The sequence below is a fragment of the Zosterops lateralis genome (genome assembly GCF_965231275.1).
Source record: "Zosterops lateralis genome assembly, chromosome: 5".
Lineage (NCBI taxonomy): Eukaryota > Metazoa > Chordata > Aves > Passeriformes > Zosteropidae > Zosterops > Zosterops lateralis.
In genome coordinates this window covers 6,140,195-6,162,392 of record NC_139766.1, presented here as the reverse complement: position 1 = coordinate 6,162,392, position 22,198 = coordinate 6,140,195, and the positions used below count along the sequence as shown (strand labels likewise).

The window sequence follows — 22,198 nt, the reverse complement described above, 5'->3', positions numbered from 1 at the left end:
TAAGTGCAAAGAGGCTAAGTAATAACAGCAGTTCCACACAGTGACCCAGTAGCACTATTCCCAGACATGTTTTAACACAGCACTCCTTGACCCACAGATTGGCACAACCTGCTCATAAAGTCCTAACAATTACAGCACATCCTGTTCTCCCATGCCAACAGGCTGCCTGTAAAGTGAAATTTCTATGGCCAGTTAAAGCTCCATTTTCACTACTCATGTTTTGCTGACTTTGTAAGAATTTACACAAATACATTTGAGGAGTAAAAAAGTTTACAGTACTTTGCACTGTAGTGTGTCTAACACACTGCTATGGAATAGTCAAATGTAAACATTCTCTACCATCTGTAACTTTTATATATATTGTTTATAGCTTGTGGTCATGATTATTTTACATTCTTTGTGCATAAACAATACATGTGCTTAAGAGAGTCTGATAAAATAATGAACTTGAAGAATAAAGCTTTCATTTTTCTCCCTCTTTAAAAGATCCTTACACCCACAACTGATTCCTGTGACTCCTGTCTGGAGACATTATTCTTTTAATGGCCATACGGTCACCTGTACCACAGGAAACCTGTGAGAGTTGAGCATACACTGTACTCCTCATTAGCTCATTAGTGCCCCATACCAACATCCATTGCAGCAGCTTCTGACAAAGACAACAACCCCAGAACTTCAATGCCTGCCTAATTTGGGCAACCATGTATAAACCAGAGTAGCACAGGCACCACCCCACTCCATGCTTGTATCTAGTTCAGCATTTACTCAAGCAGAAAGGGTAGAACATAAGTCAATAATTAGAGACCTCTACAGCAAATGGGAAAGATCAGACATCTCTGAGGGATAATTTGTCCCAGTTATTCTAGACATCTATTTTAGCATGAATCTCCTTCTGGAGATGCTTCTCTTCGCTCCCTGCAGAGTAGGCTTAGACAATGAGATGCCTGCTGGTGGATGGAGTTCAATAAATGCATATTTTCTGTGCTGGCAGATTGTGACCTACATGTTATACACTGAGATACATCCAACCTCTGCTGCAACCAGAGGCACAATGCTGATCATCTCATGGAGTGAGTCAGGGAACCCAACAGCTGACATACAACCCATGCCTGCTAAAACTCAGTCCTCCAATGATCTGATAATTTTTTTTCCAATAGTGCATTTATAAAATCATTTTCAGCCTTGCTAATTATTTCAATAACCTTCAATATTTCCCTACTTGCTTTTAAAACAAATCCATCTCCAGTTACCCCGACCTATAGACATACAAGTTTTAAGCTACTCCTCACTGTTTATGTGTCCAGGTTAGTTGGACAACAGAGACAGCCTGGAGTAACTTGGTTGTTTCTTATATTCTCATTAGAAAATTGCAGCTGTAAATTTTATTATGTGATAAACTGTGCATAGGAAATAACAGCAAAAAGCAGCAATAGAAGTCTATGCCACAGCAGAAGTTCCTCTGCATAGGAAACTGGAAAACATAATTTCCATTTCTGAGAAAACTGCAATTATGCCATTAAGGGCAGTAAATACTGGGAAGCAGGAAAGTTCAAATTTGCCTTCTTATGCTTTTCAGAAGAGATGAGAGACAGGACAGATTACAATCTTCCTCTTATAAGAAGACAAGGCTGACATATGATCTCTTAAATCAGTGGATGAAATCCCTAGTTTCACTGGAGTTAGGAATCTGCTTTGGAACCACTGTTTTAATTTTAGGCACAAACCTCTACCATCAAAGCCTCGGGTTTGGAGAGCAGCCATTGGTCTCTGACAGCTGTGAAGAGAGACCAGGGGAAAGACACTGAAGTTTCACTGACATGTAGTTGACATAGAGAACTTTATAGAGAGGAGTGGAAAATCACGAAGTGGTTTACAGTGACAAATACAGTGAGTGATAGAATTACCAGCAGCAATGCCCAGCTGCACTGCAGCTTCAGCAACCCCAGTGGCCCCAGAACTGCCCCGTGCCCCTTTCTCCCGGGCTGAGTGGAGATGCAGAGACCTCTGCACACGGCAGGAGAGCTGACACCCAGAGAACAACAGGAACAAACTGTAACCTACAGCTCTAACTGGTTTTAAGCAATACTGTTCCATTTGCTCTAAGCTGAAGAGAATTTACAATGCTTATTTCCAGTTTCTGGATGGAGGGTACTGGAGGGGTGGGAGACAGTTTGATGGAACTGGGGTGTCATCTGCTCTGATTCTACTTTGAATGTATTTTTCTCAAAATTTCAACTCTCACATATTATTTCTTGCATTGCCCCTCTATCTAAAACAGATGACTCAATTCTAACTTAATAATAAATATCTTCTGGGAGAAATTCTTAACAGCTGCTTCACAATCATGCTTTTTTTCTTCTCTGCCATTAAGGGAGCATAAACACTTACTAAAGTTTAACAGGGAAAGTAAATTTGAAGATTAAAATAATGTTTAATTAGCAGCTATAATACTTATCTTTCAGGTGCATAATATAAAGCAATTCATAAGAATGATTATTGTTATCCCCATCATACAGAGAAATGAGGTGAATTAAATGTTCTGCCTTATGACACACTAAGTGTTAGATTTCAGATCTGGCTCCCAGTTCTGTGCTGTACCAACTAGGTCACATTTAGCAATATACAACTTTTAAATATTCCCAGTTCTGTATTCACCAATATCTGGTATCTTAATAGTTCTTAATTTTTTTAATTTTTTTTTTTTTTTTTTTTTTTTTTTTTGCATCAGCGATACATTACTTTAACTTTGTTAACATTATATCAGCACAATATACAGAATTAAAAAAAAAAAAGGGAACTATTTCTCACTTGACTCTTGATGTGAGAAGTTACATTTTTCCACTGGAATCAGTTACTGCAGTAGCAGGGAAACCGCACAATTTATCCACTGCTCCAGTTCAAGGGCAAGTTGGTAAGTGACAGACTAATTAGAGCCAAGAGAGCTGGTGTTCTCTGCAGGGGGTGGAAGGATTTGCAGTCCATCAATAAGATTCATGCACATACAACCACCCACAGAGATCACTCTCCAGTGTGTCCTTCCTCCAGTCAAAAGGCTGAGCCTCTTTTTAAGTGAATACACATTCAAGAATAGTCAAAGTTCCTGTCCAAATTTCACATATTCGTAACTCAACGATCACTACTTCTCAAATGCTCTCTATTTTGTCAAAAATTGCATTAAATTACAAAGGCTGAAAGAGAACTTCCAAAATGTGAATAATCAAAAGCAGCAGTGTGAATTTAATCCAAATGTTCTTAGAAAAATATGCAGCAGGGTAGTTCAAAATGAGAACAATTTCCATCCCCAGCCTAGGACTCACTGACCTGACACCTGCACATGCCCAGCAGCCCAAGCTGCTGAAATCCATCAGATCCACAAGAGAAAGGTGTAAGTTTTTTTCCAAGGGAAGACACTCTATCACAAAACAGATCTGTTTAAAAGAAACAGCAGGGGAGACTTGAAATAAGCTATAAGAATCTCTCTGGTGCTGGCAGGGAACGCTGTGAAGTCTAACTCTGCCAAAGCCAGGTTATGTTGTTTCCATGATGGAAGAGCCTGGACATCATTAAGGAGCAAAATAAGAGTAACGTGTTCTGTTTGGAGTTTTGATGTGAGGCTTCTGGAGCTTAGGCTAATTAACAAAGAATAACTTTTCTCAGATCATTAAACAATGTTGCTTAAAGTTCACTGTATCTCTTTACCCACCTTTCAATGTCTCCTTTTGTACATCACCAAGACATTCTTGCTGTGGTGGTGGTTTCTATGATGTGGTTCAAATACATCCATCAAGATAATACTGATTTACACTCTTTTATTAAAGAATGATATCCCAAATCCTTTGAATTATTAGCTGATAATGTATTAACACCTGAGGGAAAAGGGCTTTCTTCTTCCACAACAGGCCTTCTTCCTCTGAAGCAGCCAAGGAAAAAACAAAACCAGCACGGAATTACTCACCACAGTTTATGTCTAATGTTTGTTCGTGGTTACTTTGTAAAGGTTATTGCATTACTCTACCTACAAATACTAATTTAAATTTAGAACTAATGTGCAAAATTTAGTATCTAATTCCAATCCCCAGATAATACTTAACGCACAATTGAATAATTAAATGTTAAATTAATAGTCAATTAAAATTTAATAATTGATCCTGATTTATCATCCTAAGAGTCCTCTCATGATTTCCTGTTTCTACAGCTGGGATAAAAAATTGAAGTCCTACTAACTCATCACTACCAAAAGACAGTCCCCACTGCAGAATATGTATGGGAGTGGAAAAGAGTAGGTCAGCATTTCTCATAAGAGTTTTTCCTTCAGCAAGTAAACTTAAATGCATAAAATTAAAATGCACTTTGTACCAAAATATGTACTTCCTTCAGCTTCAGACAGTGAGAAAATATTATCTGATATAAGTCATGCATTATTTTATTTTAACTTATGGTAAAGAGATAATCACTGACAACAGGACCTGGAACCAGTCCTGCCGCTCTTGCAAAGCTGTTCCAGGTGAGGTGTGCTGAGGTAATGAGGCTGTACCTGAGTAAGGAGCTCCTACAGGCTTTTATCTTTCCTGCTATAACTAGAGCAAGGTTGGACACAAGCAGTGACTGATCTACATGAGCTACTTAAGGAGCAATTTAACTACATCAGTTTGGTGCTACTGAATAAGAAAGTCTCTGGTAGTTTTCACTTGTTCTTTAGCACCACATCTCAAGACATAGTGGAGCAATGAGCTAATGGTTTATCTCCCAAAGCTCTGCTTCCAGTTCACAGATTATTCTGGGTTGGAAGGGACCCACAAGGATCACCAAGGGCAGCTCTGAAGTGAGTGTCCCGTACAGGGATCAAACCCACAGCCCTGGTGCTATTGGCACATGCTGTCAGCACAGCTGCTGGTTTCACAGCCTGACCATAAGCACTTCCAACTTTAATTACATGTCCTTACACCTCCATCATTAATCACTAGAATATAAAGGACTCCATGTTCCTCTTCTGTGCTTGAGCAGCCCCATGTTCAGAGGGCCTTTGATTGAGGATGGAAACCCTTAAATGTGGGCACAGCAGAGACTGGACAAACCAGGTCCATGACGTCCTGCACTGATCATTGCTTGTTGTAACTGCACAGACACTTCCAGGTTTTAACCTGGAAATGCAGAAGAGCCTTCAAAGACAATCTGTTCCCTCATATAGAAAACACCTTTGGAGAACACAGTGCCAGGACAGTTAATGTTACCTACAGCCCCTTCTATGACTGAAACATCCCTTTCTTGTAAAGTGCCTGTGACATCAAATACTTCTAGGTGGTGGGAGGCCAATTTTCAAGCACAAATATTTGAATAGAACATCCAGACTTTATATGCAGAGAGGTAGGCGTAAATGCCTGAATGTGCAATTGTTTAGGCATAAAATTGGCTATTGAGTTTTATTGCTAAATTCCAATTTCAACTGAACTGCTAAATTCAAATAATTAAATTCAAACCTCAAAGCCTCTCCTGCTTTTCCCCCAGTGTTACCCTGCACAAGAGAAATTTTCTGTGACTTAATGGTGGCTGAAAGGAAGAATTTATTCAAGTGTGTTCTGAAGTTACTGTTTAAAGAGCTCCTGTTTGCAGAGATTACTCCTTTCTCACGTAGGAGCTAAAGGCTTACCTATTACCAGTTCAACCCAGTAGGTAGGGCCAGCTGGAAAAAATTATACTCAAGACTTCTTGTAGGCAGAAGAACAGGCTGAAACCTGCTGTTGTGAGGTTTAATCAGTTCTGCCTGTTTACTGCACTGCTTTGTTTTGCAGGTACTTCAACAGACATTGTGTTTTTCAGAGGTAAATAACAGCTGCACCTGTGCCATTATCACAGAGTTGGCCTGAAACTTATTGATGAACATTTTGATGTTTCTCTTGATACACTGAAGGTGGGTAAATACACACAAAGTATTTCTAACAGACATCAGTTTTTGTGGAGACTATTGTGAGTGGTGATAAAATAACCAGGTAAGAAAAACAACATATTTTTCTCCTGTATTGTATGGTTGTAATACTAAGAAATACGTTTTTTAATGATGCAGCAAATTCAGAGATGCTTAGAGTCATAATTTTAGATTTTACATATTTCACTTTCTGACCCAAGACTTTACTGTTTAACTTTAATTTATAACTTTTAAATAAGCTAGATAATTTAAGGAAGATATTTGGTCTTTATTTAATTTCAAGAAATGAAGAATCCTAGGGAAGGGAAGCAAGTAGCTAATTACCTTCGCTGTTTCAGAAGCAAAAAGTCTTCAGTTGTGTGGTTTCTACTTAGCCCCTAGGGTTTGAATGCCTCTACTCTTTCAGGACTTTGAAAGTTTGTTTGTACCCTGGATGATTGAGTTTTGTCCAGGCTTCTGCCAACTTGTGCCCTGTCTGCTTCCCCCTCTTCTCACCTGGTCTCTGCCAATTCATTTTATTTTATGTACATTCAGAATGCTGCTTTTTGATCACACCATCTTTCAGCATCCTTTCCTATGTAAGTTCATTTTCGAGGACATTAATGGACTGTGTCACCCTGTACTCTCACCCTTCTAGGGCAGGACCTACCCAAAATATCAAATTTAAAAACACCTTTGACCAACCTCCAGGCCACTCTTTGCATGTGGGAGCTGCTCATTCACTAAACTCATGTTGCTGTTGTTCAAATCTCTCCTTAAAACCTTCCTTTATTCTGATGCTAATGGGAAAAAAAAATACTATTAGGCAACTGGAGTGCTACCAACAGCTTGATCTATTGCATTGACTAATATTGTTTCATTACAGTCTGACATCCCTCTTCCTGCACGTATTAATCATCTACTCTTTGAGGCAAAATGTTCTCTCTGCAGAAAATCTAAGGGCTTTAAATAATGAGGTTATGCAACACCTACATGGTGTGATGTGTCAGTTGTGCAGCCGCTGCTACACGAGCCTGAAGTCTACAATGAAAGAAATAATTTGGCAGTTTCACATCTAGCTTGTTTTATATGATATCACAAATTCCACCTTGCAGGTCTGGTTTATATAGTAAATATTTAAATCTGAGAAGCAAACATACCTGTTTTTTTATTTCAGTGCCAGCTGAAGGAGTGGCTCTTCAGACTGCACATAGTTGCTGATCCATCATTTATTGTTCACTTTTATTTCTTCTGTGTCTCCCTGCTGAAAATTGTGGCAATTACTAAGTTCACCTCATTGATAAAAAACCATTGGAGATTCCCTATGGTTGTCAAAGGAATTGGACTATCTGATTTCCATGGAGTACACAGCAATTTCCTCATCATGGCTTGTGAGGAATTTTTTGCACCTTTTGATTTCATACATGAATGTGTTTGTTTAAATGTAACAGGCAAATGATCAGTGGAGGCAAATTGGTGGGAAAGGCTCTTAAAACACATTTAACCTAAGTGTGGAAATGGATTCTTGGAGAAAATGGAAGATGACACCAGACCATGGCTGGAATGTCCCTCTGCTCTCTGATGGGGGTTTTTGAAGCTCAGCCACCTCTGGTGATGGAAGGAACCCTGGAGAAAGCGCAAACTGAGCACCGTGAGTTTTTACTAAACTGGATCAGTCAACAGTTTCTTTGCCTTGAGTACTTTCTGCACGTTTGGTCTTTTCCTCCCACATGCTGTGGTGAGAAAGTCTTACAGTAGAGGAGTGTGTGTGTTTTTGGCTCACTGCTAAACACTGTCACCCAGATCATGTCATATTTTCTGTTTAACTTCTTGGCTCTCATTGGGAATGGCTTTAAACTGAAAGGCAATAGGTTTAGATTAGATAGAAGGAAGAAATTCTTCCCTGTGAGGGCAGCAAGGCACTAGAACCTTTCCAACTCAACCAGTTATGCTTCTGTCACCTTGCCTTGTTATTTGTAAGAACACAACAGGTCTCGTGTTAAAGGCGTGAGCTGCTGGAAGCCATTTGCTTTTAGATGCAACTACACAACCTCCATCAACTGCAACTGGAGCGCCTCCACAGCCTGCCATCCTCCCCAGGAACCTCGGGCACACTGTTATTTTGTGATATTTCACCCTGTGCCCCAGTCCCTGCCCCGCAGAACCCGCCTGCCCCCATTCTCCTCAGCATGACAAGATGGCGGCCTGTGGACCTCCCGCAGGTGCTGGTCCCGCCCCGTGCGCATGCGCGGAGGCGTCCCGCAGGTGCCACCGCCCCCTGTGCTATATCTGAGTACGCCGCGAGCCGCACGTATAAGGGATCGTATCACACCCTCTGGCCTCGCTTCGATCCCTCCGCCGCCTCTAAAGGCAGTTCCTACAGCTTGGTAGGCTCGGCGCTCCCGAGGTGGGAACACGGACCTAGAGAGCTGTTACGGGCCCAGAGCGAGTTCGTGCCTCTCTTGGGGCTCGGCTGTGGGCGCTCCGCGGGCTGATCCCGAGGGACTCCTTCTCTCGAAGCTCAAGCGGAAGGATATATCGTTTTTATTTTTTTATCCGCCATCTGCTGAGCAACGGTTTCGGGGGTGTGGCCGGGCGCGCGGGCCCCGCCCCTCCGAACCAATCGCGGCGGGAGACTCCCTGCCGGCCCCGCCCCGCTGGCGCGGCGCGGCCAATAGGGGTGCGGGACGGGGGCGCGCGCACGGGTGAGGGGGCGTGAGCGCGGCGCGGCGCCGACAGTGTCGCTTGGCCGCGGCGGCAGTCGGGGCGGGGGGGCGGAGGGGAGCGGGACCCGTGCCCGTGCCCGTGCCCGGTGTGACTGCGGGGTGCGCCGGCAGCGGGGCCGGGGGGGAGCAGGTGAGGGCAGGGGCAGGGCTGGAGATCTGCCCGGGTGGGCAGGCCGGGTTGTTGGCGAGGCGGAAAGAGCTTGGCCTGGTCGCCTGCTCCCTCCCTTCGGCTGCCGCCCGGCGCTCTGACTCCTCGGAGGAGGAAACAAAGAGGCGGCGGGGGTGGGAATGGCCGGGAGCTGCGCTGCAGCCATTCTGGAAATACCTTCTGGTGTTTTCATCCACCCACCCCCGCCGAGTAGTGATTAACAGGACCGTGGGCGGGGGGGCGACCTGTGGGGGTCCGGCTGGAGGCGCTCGGAGGAGCGGCGGGGGGGCGGCCGGGAGAGGAAGGAGGAAGCGCTCACCGCCCTGCCCTGTGTTTCTCTCCTCCTTCCGTCGCTTTCCTCGCTGAAGGCCTCCCGATGAGTTAAAATGGTGCTGAGGCTCGAGGGGAGCTGGTCGCTGCTCGTAGGGAAGAGGTTCCTCTGCCTATCGGAGGAGGAGGACAGGACGTGGGACGCCAACCTCATCTCGGAATGGCCCTGGAAATCGGGCAGGATCCGGGCCGTGTCACACACGGACATATCCAAACCGGACCTGAAGGTAATTGGGAACTTCCAGAGAGACCCGCTAAATCAGGAGCGTGACTGGGGAAGTTGGTGTGGGTGTGTGTACTCTGTGTGTGTGCACATGCTGCTCCCGGGGGGAGAGGAGACGGCGCCTTGGCCAACGCGTTTGGGAACGCGCACCCCCGCCCGAGTCCCCCATGTGCTCGTACTGCTGCCGCGGATTATCTATGACTAATTATAAACGTGCTTTCTTCCACCGGCATTTTGAAAAGCAGGTTTTTACCGCACCCGCTGTGCCTGTGGTTTATTTCCTAAAGGTAATTTAAAGACTTACAGGTTGTGAACAGGTTTTTGCCTCCAGAGTTGAAACTGAAACCCTTCAATGTTGTTGGAGTTGGTGACTTTTCTTTGGAGCAGCTGGTCATGAACAAGTCCTTAGGTTTTGAAGTCATACCAGATTCATGCCTGGTGTTGGAGGTCTCCCGGACTCTCCTTACATGGTGGCCTCTTCTTATTAATGATTACCAAGGGGGGTTTTGAACACAGAGTTATTGCAAGCGTGGTGTAATTGGTTAGCTGTGTGTTTTGTGTGGAAGTCAAGCAGTGTTTAGGGTACGGCTGTGAACTTGTTCAGGGGCTTAATTTGTCAACCGTAGTCATTAAAAGTATTTAGCCGTGTCTGAGTACTTTACTAGGGTATAGACTGAGTGTTTACTCCCCAAGGACAAAACTCCATTGCAGCAGCGGCATCTTGAACATTGTGCTTGTTTCTCCAGAGGGCTTCGATGGCTGTCCTGTGACAGCAAGAACAGCACCATCTTTCCATCTTAACTGTCTCTTTTCCTCTTTTTTGATCGTGAGAACTTAGCGACCTCTGATTAACCGAAGAAGTAATCCCTTACTTGTGAAACAAAACGAAACTCTGGATGCTTGTAACTCTTTCTTGAAAGCGTAAACTTTGTTATCTTGTTGTTGTTGTTGTGGCTGGCGGCAGGGGTGGAGCTTTGTCCATTTTTGGGCGCGGAGCTGTGCCCCGTGCCGTGCTGCTGGTGAGGAGGAGGTTCTTGGCGCAGAAAGCTCTTGGGGACTTTCTCTGCAAAGGAGAAGGGGCTGCTGATGGGGACTCTATTGTGAGCTTTGTTGCTGGTTACGGTTCTGCCAGAAGCAATTGACTTGATGTGTTCTCCAGTTGAAGTGTTAAAGGAGTTGCAAAGTGGGCAATGGAGGCGTGGAGAGCTTTGTACCAGAACACACCCCACCTCCTTTCCTCTCGAAACTCTGTGCCAGCATGGTAGACTCGAAATAAAAATGGACTGAGAGGTGGGATTAAGTATTTCTCCTGTAAAAGAGTAGAAGTATTTCTTTGAATTTTTATTTTGTAGAGAAGGACTGTCAGCTGCTGTTGGAATTATTTTCTCAGCTGTATTTTCCTGTGTGTGTAGTGTTGATGCAGTAGACAAAACAAGCCATTCTGGTTCTGGTTGTTGTTTGCTTATCTCTTTCATTGTTTCTGTGCATCTCAAAATTACGAAGTTCATTTCTGCACGCATTAGTTCTATGACTCCTGGCTGTGGTAATGCTGTTTGTGTGCGTGTTTTCACTTGCCTTTCCCCTGAGAGGGATGATAAAACAACAGGAAATGTTTTTGAGATTCACTAAGCTGAGATTTCTGTTCTGTTTGTTAAATGCGTTTAGGCTGGGTTGCTGTACTCTTTGGGAAGAAGAAATTATTTTTCCAAGAGTAGAGTCCTCTACCAAGATGTTCCAATTCCTGTATTCAGGCCAAGTTGTATTTGTGGTCTTTCTCAGTAATTTGCTAATCTCCTAAGTTGCCTTTGAAATTAGGGTAATGCTATCCCAGAGATGTTGGTCAAGCCATCATATTTTTGCCATGAACTTGTTTTTATTTTGAAAAATCTAAGTAGTTGTTTCTGAAATTCATAAGGATAAATAGCAGTTAAAAGCAGTCAGAAAGTGACCTTCACATCACATAATTTGATCACCTTTACTGTCCTACTGTCATTTGTGCTTTCAATAAATTGGCAGAAGTTGTTCTTTGGGATTGGTATTTTTAAAATGGTTCTGCAGAAAAAACCAGCTTGTTTATTCTAGTGCTCTAGAGTTTGTGGAAAACCCATGTGCCACTACTGTAGGCAGTCCTTTAGTTTTAGTGGACTTTTTAGGGGGAGGGTGTGTGTATTTTTCCCTGCTTGTAAACACCAGCGACAGTGTTAACATATTTAACTATCCTTGAGCAACATAAAACTTTTTCAGCTGGGAAGTTGTGAAGTTAAATGTAAATGTTATTTTATGTGACACTAATGATGCCAAACCAATTAACATTGACTGTTACTTATAAAATACCGGGTCAGCCTTGGCTGCTTTATGTGACAGGCAATAATCATACTGGAATTACAAGTACATTTAATGATTTTTCTTTTAGTTTTGAGTAAATTGATGGTTTTATCTTTTCCATGTTGAATGTGTCTGCATTTTATAGGTTGTCACTCACTGACTTTGCTTCTTTTCTGTAGATCTGTGTAGAATTTGACGAGGAGTCCTGGGAAAAGCGGAGATGGATAGAAGTCTACAGCCGGTTGATGATAGCATTCCTGGTGGAGCAAAAGCTGGTGTTGGCTGAAAGGAAAACTCAGTCCATGCCTCCTGTCCAGTGGCCTGCAATGGCAAGTGCACTCTTGGCTTGGCTCACTTTGGTTCTGCAGTTCCACCCTCTGGGGACAGTGTTGTCACCAGTTTGGATTTCAAGTGCAGCCTCATTCCCGGGGGTCTTGGGAAGGGAGAGAATCTCTTTGTGCAGCTTGAGCTGACAGAGCTCATCAGCATTTGAAGTTGGTGGACACAAGGATGTATTTTTAGGACTTTGCTTCTCTCATAAACCACTGTTCTGTGCATTGTTAATTCATTCTCCCTCTTGTTTCATGTTATGTTTCTTCTTCCATGAAATTCCTCTTAAGAATAGAGGGAAAAGTGTAAATAATAGGTTTCTAAGGATAGCCTATGTTTTTAAGTTTTGACTCTGCCTCAGGTTAATGCTCTGGTGATTCTTGATCCTGAGACAAAAATACTTCAATTATTCTTACATGATGCCTGCCTGGCATGACTGATTTGTGAGATTTAGATTTTCTGCATACAAAAAGCTGAGCTGTGCTGTACAAGGAGAGAACTAAGCTTTCTGTACCTGCCATGCATGGCTGAATAGGCAAATTAGCCAGGGAGGAGGTGAACAGGGAGCATTTCTTAACGTGTTCAGCCAGTAGAGTTGTACTTGACTTCTTTGGATATTGCTGCTCAAGAAAGTGGTGAGATAAGTGAACATGCAAACATGTAAACTTGCTGAACATGAATTATGCTGAAGATGCAGTCTGTGTTTTAATACTATTGACTTTGCTGGATATAAGGTGTGCATTGTAATTCATATTGCTGCATTTTAGCTGGTCTGTCTTAAGCAAAGTCAGTCTAAGCAGATACTGGAAATAGGACCAAACAGAATGGGAAAGGAAGTGGAAATATAAATCCTTAATTTTATTATTTTCTGGGCTGTGCACTTCCACAGTAACATCAGCAGTTCCTCTGGTAGATTTTGCTGACAGCTTGTTCTGAAAGCCTTCGTATTTAAACTTAGCTGTTGTCCATTTCCAATTATCTGGATAGTTCTCTACTGGATACTTGCCTTCAGTTCTGGCATAAGGTTTTTCTCCTGAAGTGTTTGATGTGTCAGTTCATTCAGGGTACATGTTTCAAAGCTCATTTAGCAAAGAAAGATGTAGGATCAAATGTAGGCCACTCCTGGATCTTGCCTTGGCAAGGAAGACTTTCTTCCCTTTATCATCACACAGGGCAGGAGAGCAGAGGTCACAAAAAAGGTGTGTTGATTAATTTATTTGAAACCTGGTCACAACTTACTGGTTCAATTATATGGAAAAGTGTGTTTCTGACAAATGGAGTAGCTTTGTAGGAACCTTGTAATGTCCAGTTACTCTTGTAGAGACTCTTGTCCCTCCTCTGCCAGTGCTGTCCTACTGGGGTGAAGACAAGAAAGAGTATCTGGTTGGGTTTTTGTAGGACTGATCAAAAAAAGGGTTTCTGCTCCTATCAGAATTATTTCCTTTCTGTAGATGGGGCACAATTACACCTTTCAGGTAGGGAGTTACACTTGCCACTTCTGTTTTTCCAGGCTCCTAGTGCTTGTCCTCTCAGATCTGTTACTAGACAAAATTTAATTTTGAACACATTAGGATGGGTTCAAAAGCTTTTAAAGGAAATTTTTTTTCTTGACTGGTCTTGAAGCCTTTGATATACCTGAACACAACTTTATCATTGCACTGCAGTGCTAGAACAGCTGTGAGGCTGTCCCAATCATCACATGTGCCTAAATTAAGGTTTCAGTGTATTATCAGTGTTGCACAAGTTTTGGGAACTTTAATGTAAACTATGCTGCAGACATTCATTGATTTGCTAGTTATTTCCTCAGTCTACCATGAGAGGGTTTATTAGTAATATATCTGCAATTAGAATTATTACATTAATAATTTTTTCCTGTGGACATGAATAATTGTTAATGATAGCTACCTGCACTGAATTCCTAATTCATGCTGATATCTGAATTAATTTCAAGTGGAGTCCAGTAACTTTCGTTAAGTGTGTATTAGAAGTTTTATTGGAAACTAGCTTGGTTTTCAAGAGTTGCATGGAGCTGTGGTAACTTAACAAAGAAATAGAAGCAAAATTAAAGTAATTTTTTAAATGCAAAGGATGAATAATGAGCTGTTGTTACTCTCTCTGAGAACATGTTTATCACTTTTTTTAGACCTACAAGTCCTTAGTGGACAAGGCTGGAATGGGATCGCTGGTTTCAGTGCGCTACCTGGGTGAAGAGAAATGTGTTTTTCTTTCTAAAGACCTCTTGACTCCCATCAAGGTAACCTTGACCGGCATTGTAAAGATGAAAGATGAATCTCTCATCTTGATACTTAGGATGCATCAGAGTAATGTAAACTTCAGAGGGGTAAAAACTTGTAGTAGGTGTTTATTTCTGTAACTCATAAATATCAGTTCTGAATGCAATGTGTCTGATTAAAAACCCTCTGGAGCTGAGGGAGGAGAGGGTCACTTAGGAGAGCTGGATGAAGGAGTGTGCTGGGACAGTTATTCAGCTCAGGTGACAGCAGTTGCATGTTGATTTTGGGAATAACCTGCAATAGTTTCCCTTTGTTCTTCTGAACATGACTGTCATTACTGTGCAAGGAGTTGCAGCAATGTCTGGCATAAATCTTGCTGTTTAACAGAAGCACATCACTGCTAATCATAAACAAATGAGGAGTTGGGCAGAATGTAAATGAGATGGTTGAATTACAGTCCCTTTATTGACCACCAGAGGAAAGTTAGCTGGTGAAAATTAGGTATGGATGGATTGAAGGAATTGTCCCTGGGCAGGTCTTTGGAGGAATAGCATCTGCTAAAGATAAAGAATTTAGCCTTTTTAGGAAACTATTCTCAAGGCCTGTAAACAATATGAAATAAAAGTAGTAATGGTTGTCCCATGTTGAGACTGCAAGTAGTGCCATCCTTAGTGTTCTACTTTGACTTGTTAACAGTCAACAAATACACAAGTCCTTTAGAGAAACTGACAAGAGAGTCACTAAAAGCCAAATTTGAGTTGTAGATGGTTGTCTTGTTATGTTGGCTCAACAGGAGGCTTGAAATCTCTTTATGCAGGAGGCTTATCTCAGCGCTGCAGTGGAAAAGATTGCTTTATTGGCATCTTGAATAACAGTTTATTGACTTCTAGTTCTTCAGTGTTCTGTCTCTTACAAATATCAGCAGTGCCTGGGACAAAAAGATAAAACCCAACCCCAAACCCTCTTCTTACTTGCACTCTTTGAGCCTTGGGTGGAAATTTGCTGTGACCTTTCCATTTCACAATCAATTCTCATTCAAGAATTGGAGAGGAAAAATAATACAGATGTTATGTTGAAGAGTTATGAATAATTTAGATGTAGCTTACTCTGTTTTCATTCATATAAACATTTTATAATGGTGTCTTGAGATGGACTGGATTGTGGCATTATCATAAATAGAAACATAGAATATTTTCATTTGCATCTGCTCAGGACAGATACACTGCTGCTTCTGAGAACTTAAAGTCCTAAGTTAAGAATGGACAGTTCAATTAAACTTATTGCTCAATAGCAATGTAGTACAACAAAACTGGGTTATTTTTAGAACAGTATTAATGTAGACCTGGAGAGCTCACATCAGTCTGTCTTCCAGACTCACTTGTGGTAAATTAGTGATAAGAAATTGTTATCTACCTCCAGTCCAGCATCCTAGAACTGATAGGGAAGTGGTTTATGAGAACTGGATTTGTATGAGTTACTGCCATGTTGTTTTCAAATATTGTGGGATTTTGTTAAAAGCATTATCCTGAATGCAAACCTCTGCTCTTTTTTTCCTGAAATAGGATGTGGACAGTTCCAGGCTTTCTCTTAAGGATGATCAAAATGTAAATGAAGAAATTCAGGCTTTGGTTAAGAAGCACCTTGATGAGACACGCTTGGTCCAAGGTACAAACGTGCTGTGGAGCAGAAAACTGGCAATAAGTGCCCAGGTCCAAAGGGAAATCCTTGCAGTGTTGGTTTAATTAATTGGTAATCTGTTCTAGGGAATAAATTTTTTTTTTTTTTTTTTTTTTTTTTTTTTTTTTTTTTGCATTTTGTTGCTTATTTATGAAAACTTCCAGGATTTAAAATGGTTATTTTTGTTTGCCAGCTTTAAGTTCTTAACTACTGGGTTCATACCAGCATATTTGTGGTTATGTGCTTGCACATGCAGGGAGTGACTTTTTTGAAAAGTAAATATTGCAGCTTATGGTCATTGTAAAGACAGGAAAAGTTCATTTTGATAACCGTGGTCATCTTCATTCCTCCTTTGTCTTAAGCTTTTTTTTTTTCCCAATTTTGTAGGTGGAAAAAATATCATTGGTTCAAAAATTAGGATTTATAGCCTGGACCCTTCTACTCAGTGGTTCACAGCAGTTGTTGTCAATGGTAATCCAGCTACAAGGACTCTAGAAGTCAACTGTCAGGAGGTAGGAACCAGGTGCAGTGGTTTACAAATGGGTGTGGGGAATAAGTGCAAACTTTTATTTATATCTCCACCAACACCATTTTTATTTCTGTCATTACAGTAATCTTTAAACATGAGTGTCAGTACAGTGCAGAACAATCTAACCCAAAGTGTTTCTTTATGCTGCCTAGTAGATTATTAAATAATGAATGTCTTTCTATGAAAAATGAGGGAGGCCTGGAATTTTTATTGTAAGAATGAAGCAAACATGGGTTTCTTTGCTCTCTGTGCTGTGCAGACAGTGCTCTTGAGCACCAGTTTGTGTTTTCATGCAGAAACACTGTCACATGGTATGTTGTTAAATTCAGCTTGGTATTCAAAGAACCTAGAAGTGTCTAAGCTTAGTCCATACTACCACATCTAAGATAAATATATTCAAATAGAGTTTCACCTCTCTAAATGGCTTCTTCTGTGTTTTCTGTCCTTTTCAAGATTCCAGCTTTAAAAACTCTTGATCCAGAATTAATTCATGTTGAAATCATATATGACAACAATGGAAAATGTGGTAAGACCCATTACTCTTTGTCCTTCAAACGCTAAGTAGGTTATTTGAGATGGACTAATCCTGATCACCTTCTCTTCCAGATAAAGCAAAAAGAATTGGGGGTGTGAAAAGGAAGTCATCTGAGAACAGTGGAAGTGTTGATGCTAAACAAACAAAATCTTCTCCTGAGGTAATGTCTTGCTCTGTTATATATGACTGTTACATAATGATTATGTCACTTCTCAAAACATCTTAAATAAGGATTAGATTGGAAAGTAGAATGATATATATAATCCCTTGGAGAGTGTGTTGAGTTCTTTCAAACTTGTCTGGGCATGAATTGAAGCTCTTGCCTTGTGATAATTGGAGCAAAAGCTACTAAGCCTTGAATGTTGGTGGTTTGTTGGGTTTTTTGTTTGTTTGATTTTTGTTTGATTTGGTTTGGGGTTTTTTTACTGTGCTTTTTGTCCCCCTCCTTTTACTTAGGAGTTGGTCTGCCTGGTCATGTATTCTTGCAGTGGGAGAAAACACAAAGAAGTTGTGAAGTTTATAACCTTTGCTTTTCATACTCTTTCTTTAACTGTTTTGTGCTTGAACACAAAACCTTCAACTGCACTTAGGTGCTTTGAGGATTCAAGCTGCACAGGCAGCAGTTGAAGGTTGTTTCAGTACAGAAAGGAGATGTGACTTTTCTAGTACTCTGATGTCTACTTTTATTTCTTTTGTGAGTGACCTGCCAGGTACCACTGAGAGATAAATGAACTCTCAAAGGTCAAAAGACAATCTGGGTAACTTAAGTGTAGAAATGCAAATGAAAAATCATGGCTTGGCTGAAGAACAGTACTTCAAACTTGCCCTGTAATTTTTCTCCAGTGTTTCAGACCAAAACCTGCACTTTAGGCAGGAGTAGCCAGTCTTCAGGAAGCTCTGGAATGGGAGGGAGGGGGTTGTATTCTGTGTACAGTCAGCTGTGCAGATGTGGCTAATGGCTGGATATAGTCATTAGCAGTCTTTAACAACCTCACAAAGAACCAGCGTGAGGTGACAAGCACAGGATAAGAGCCTCAATGAAGAGAGTGTCCTATCCTGGATTTTCTGCTGAGGATGAGCATGCAGCAGGGCAGCATGGAGTAGCAAAGGATTGCAGTCTTGTGTTTCCACAAGCTCATGCTTGGGTACCTTTAGCAGGTTTTGGTGCTCAGTTTGCTTTTCTTCAGTTTTCTGCATAATTCAGCCATTGAGCAGCCTGCTTGACACACACAAAGCTGGTCTGTATTTCACATTCCAAATGCCCTGCTGAAGAATTACCATGATCTGAATTTGTAACTTGTTTTACCATAGTTTTTCCTTAAAGCAGTGAAGTTATTTACTTCTCATTTTCCAGTCTGCCTTCCTTCAAAGGACTGGATCATTTATCACTTTTGTAGTCTTTGGGAAATGCCTTGCAACCATTTTTTCAAAGTGGTTACAGTGAGTGTGCTTTCTAGTAAGGAAACCAGAAGTTATTTGTTACTCTCATTTTAGTGGATCTGACTATGTGGGAGTGCTTAGCTGAAGCCATATTCTTTGTTAATAAGTATGTGATAGTTCTGGTTTCTTGTGTGGAGTTAATTATCTGCAGCATTTTTCTGAAAGCTTGACTTGGTGCCTGACAGCTGTGTGATACCAAAGCAAAAGGAAATGTTTTGGAGCTGATGCTAACAAGCCTGTAGTGTAACTTCCCAGCAGTAAGTGGAGCATGTGGGAGTAAAGTACGGATGTTGGAGCTAGGGAAGGACCCCCACAGAAAAGCTACTATTCTAAAGACACTTGCTAATTTGGTAGGCCTGTTGTATTCATAAATGAATTACAGATTTCTTAGGGTGGTGATTTAATCAATGTAGGATTTCTTTACTTAACACTTTCTAGAATTCTGGTGCAAAGATTTTCTTGCTACAAAAAGTTCACATCCAGATCTTTGGTAATGCTCTCAGACTTCACAGTTTTGATTTTTTTTTCTGAGATTTTCAGCTGAGCTCAGAAATCTATTTCTGACTGCCAATTACTGTAATTACTTTAGAGACATTGTTGCACTGGCAGTTACCGAGGGCAGAGCTTTCTGTCTTCCTTTCCACTTGCTTAATACTTCCCCAAAAAAGTTTGTTGTTAATTGGAGGAGAAATGAACTAACATGAACAGTCTTTCATGGAACCTGTAAGGGTTAAAAGGACATTTTAAAGTCTTTCCACCTCATGAACTGAGTGACCTTTAATTTGCTTTATTAAACATGGTAGGAAGAGTATTAATATATTTTTCCTTTCAGGCTGAACTCTGCAAAGCCATAATTTGTTATCTTGAATTTTCCTAACTGTTAAAATTTCCCTTGCAGGTTTCTCCCAGTCAGGGCCATGTGCAGTCAGTCCCAACTGTGCTGGGTGAAGCACTGCTGGGATGTACTCCTGCAAATAAAGACCAAAGGCACCCAGGCCTGCCCCTGCCAGCCAACTCACCACCCAACCTTGGGGCAGAAACTCCTCAGGGGTAAGGAAGCAGTTTTATGCTTATACAGACATTTTACCTCCTAAAATAATTCTGATTTTTAGCAGAACAACTCTGAGGTCATTTTAAAGAGCTGTAGTGACTACTCCTCTGTAATACCAGCATAGAAGAGTGTTAGACTTGCTTCCCCTGGATAGGTAATTTACGTCCCAACACTATGTTCTTATCGTTAAGGAAGCGGCCCTTCAATGTCTCAGGCTAGTGTAACTGCTTCATTGTACCCACCTGTAAATGGATACACAGGTGTGGTGCCTGCTTTGTCAAATGTGTCCTTCCCTGCCCCCAGGAAAACCAGAACATGTCCAGGCAGGTGTCTGCTTTCTTGCAGACCAACTACAGGCCTTCAGTTGTAGTTCTGTTGAACACCAGTGCCTTTGAACTTTTGTTAACCCCAGTTCTGTCACAAAATGGGATGTAATGGTAGAAATAGTGTGACAGGAAAACCCAAATTTGAAGTGCTAATAGGGATTTGTCTCTCTCACACGCTGAATGTGGAAAATATGACTTTAAAAAAGGTGTTTTGTGAGAGAGGTTTTATAGTTTCTGGCATACTGACTTGTGCTGCCAGTCAGAAGTTCCTTGGGAATCTTCCACAGACATGCAAATGAAATGCATTTGGTTATTCAGTGGGTGCATGGGGAAAACAAGAAAACAACTATTTAAGTGTGAAAGAAGGTAGTGGAGTAGCAGCAATACCCACATTTGTGTGTGCCTATATTGGTGTAGAGCTTTATTGTTCTAACTCTTTAAAAAAAAAAAAACAACACCCAGATAAAACACCTGAAAAAAACACAAATCTTTTTAGCCTCACACAAAATTTAAAACACTCATACATCAGAACTCAAAGCACGTAATTAAATAACTAAATTTGTTCTTTCAAGCTTTAAATGTGGCCGGATTGAGCAGCTGATGCTCTTAATTTGTTTGACATGTTTGTGGGTTTTTTCCTAATCATTGCATGTTGTGTTTCAGCACATGTAGACGAAGCCTACCAGAAACTCATCCTTCCTGTCTTAATACTGGAGTTAAACCATTGACAGAAGATCTGACAGCCTTTCCTAAAATGGGGTTTATGTCTAAAGAGCAAACACAAAATCCCAGTGATCAAAATGGTAAATACACCTCTTTGAAAACCTCAAGATCTCCATCTTTGACTGATCCAGCTAATGAAAAGGGAACCAATCTGAAGAATACTAATGACCCTTTTATGAAGGCCACAACAAACTTTCCCAAGGAATGCATTTCCATAAAACAGCTGCAGCATCCCAACCCCTCCATAGCAATAGCCAGAGGCAGTGGCACTGTTGAACTGCAGCGAACTTTAGATTGCAGGCCCTCAACCTCAGATGCTCATCTTCTGCCCTTCAATGAGTGTGGGGTTAAATCACAAAGCAGCTGCAACAGCCACAGCAGCCACAAAGGAAACAAGATTGATGAACTCGCAGACATGGAGTTTTTTATTAGAAGAAATTCAAATGAGATTCTTTGTGATAAAAGTGAAAGTGAAAGCTTTTGGACTGGAGGTGCCAAGGTCCAGGATAATAGTAAGTGTTTTGAAAATTTCTTGTTATTTTAAAGTCCTTGTAATTTCTGTCTTAGTACTTAAAAGTAGGTAATTTGTTACATATGCAAAATTAGTAGTTCAAATTGTGTAAGTCAGGATTTTGAGTCGTTTGTATGTTCTTTTTTGATGGGAATGCAATTAACTGGAGAAACACCCTTTCCTGATAAAGGGGAAGGACTAATCACTAATTTTTAGAAGTTGTTACAAAATATATGCAAGAACAGAATGGCAGAAGAGGTTACAAAAACAAGGTTCTGTTTGGAATACAGATGCTGATGGCATAATGAGACTACCTTTTAGTAATGGTCCTAAATTTTACAAACATAGTGAGAGATGGAAGTTGTCCTCAAAAAAGCTCTATTTAAGAGGGGCTTTCATTTGAAAACTGTCATGAGAGCAAAACAAACAAAAAAACTCACCCAACACCACCAAAATTTAAAACTCACTCAGCCCCAAAATCACCCACCTTGTTCCTCTTTTCCTTTTGATGAGCTCTGCAGGTTCTCACGTGGGACAGGAGGGGAAAGGCTGTGGTTGTTTAAGGAGTTGGACTCCTGGTGTCATGTGTCCTGCTGTGCATCAGGGGGTGTTGCTGATTGTTCAGGGTTCTGGGAATCCCCCTACATACCCACCATTTTTTTTCCCCCTGTATCCTGTTGCTTAATCTTGGATTACCATGTGCTGTTCCATAATTAGCATGGGTACACAGCTAGCCAGGCACTCACTGTTGTATCCCCTGCAAGGCCTCACTGGCTGTGTAGGAGGAAGGGAAATGTTTGGCATCTGTTACAGTAAGATGCTGAAAGCTGTTGCATCATGAAGGGGGAAAACAGGACTGAGAAATAGCCAGGTTGTACTCTGTCCCCATTTCTTGTGAAATATGGTTGCTGCATGCCTTAATCTGCTCAGAGCTCCAACTCTGGCTGAAAAACTTCTTTAAAAGCAGATGTTCTTTCAAAAGGCTTCTCTGAAAAAGTGAAAAGAGCTCTTGAGCTTGAGTCCACAGACTATGTGACTCCACTGGAACTGCAGCTTGAGACAGTTCCTGCTGACTGGGGAAGAGGTTTCTGCCAGCTGCAAATATTTTTAGCATAACTTTGTATCAATGTAATGTGAAACTTAGAGGAAAAGTTGATGTGAATCTTTCATTAAAATACATTTGCTGCC

General features: G+C 41.4%; 1 protein-coding gene across 7 annotated transcripts in view; it reads left to right on the top strand.

Moving 5' to 3' along the window:
- Window positions 1–5,696: 5,696 nt before the first annotated feature.
- The window catches only part of KDM3A (lysine demethylase 3A), a 31,965-nt gene continuing 15,463 nt past the window's right edge, over window positions 5,697–22,198 (top strand). Inside the window, exons 1-11 of one of the 7 annotated variants that reach the window (XM_083861706.1) lie at window positions 5,697–5,908; window positions 7,354–7,553; window positions 9,145–9,333; window positions 11,834–11,983; window positions 14,128–14,238; window positions 15,781–15,883; window positions 16,283–16,407; window positions 16,878–16,950; window positions 17,031–17,119; window positions 19,298–19,449; window positions 20,440–21,011. In XM_083861706.1, coding sequence (XP_083717832.1) covers window positions 9,163–9,333; window positions 11,834–11,983; window positions 14,128–14,238; window positions 15,781–15,883; window positions 16,283–16,407; window positions 16,878–16,950; window positions 17,031–17,119; window positions 19,298–19,449; window positions 20,440–21,011 — 1,546 coding nt within the window. In that variant the 5' untranslated portion in view covers window positions 5,697–5,908; window positions 7,354–7,553; window positions 9,145–9,162. Of the gene's footprint in view, window positions 7,554–8,701; window positions 8,759–8,806; window positions 9,334–11,833; window positions 11,984–14,127; window positions 14,239–15,780; window positions 15,884–16,282; window positions 16,408–16,877; window positions 16,951–17,030; window positions 17,120–19,297; window positions 19,450–20,439; window positions 21,012–22,198 lie in introns of those variants that run through there. The other 6 variants (XM_083861704.1, XM_083861705.1, XM_083861707.1 and 3 more) reach the window with 6 other exon arrangements.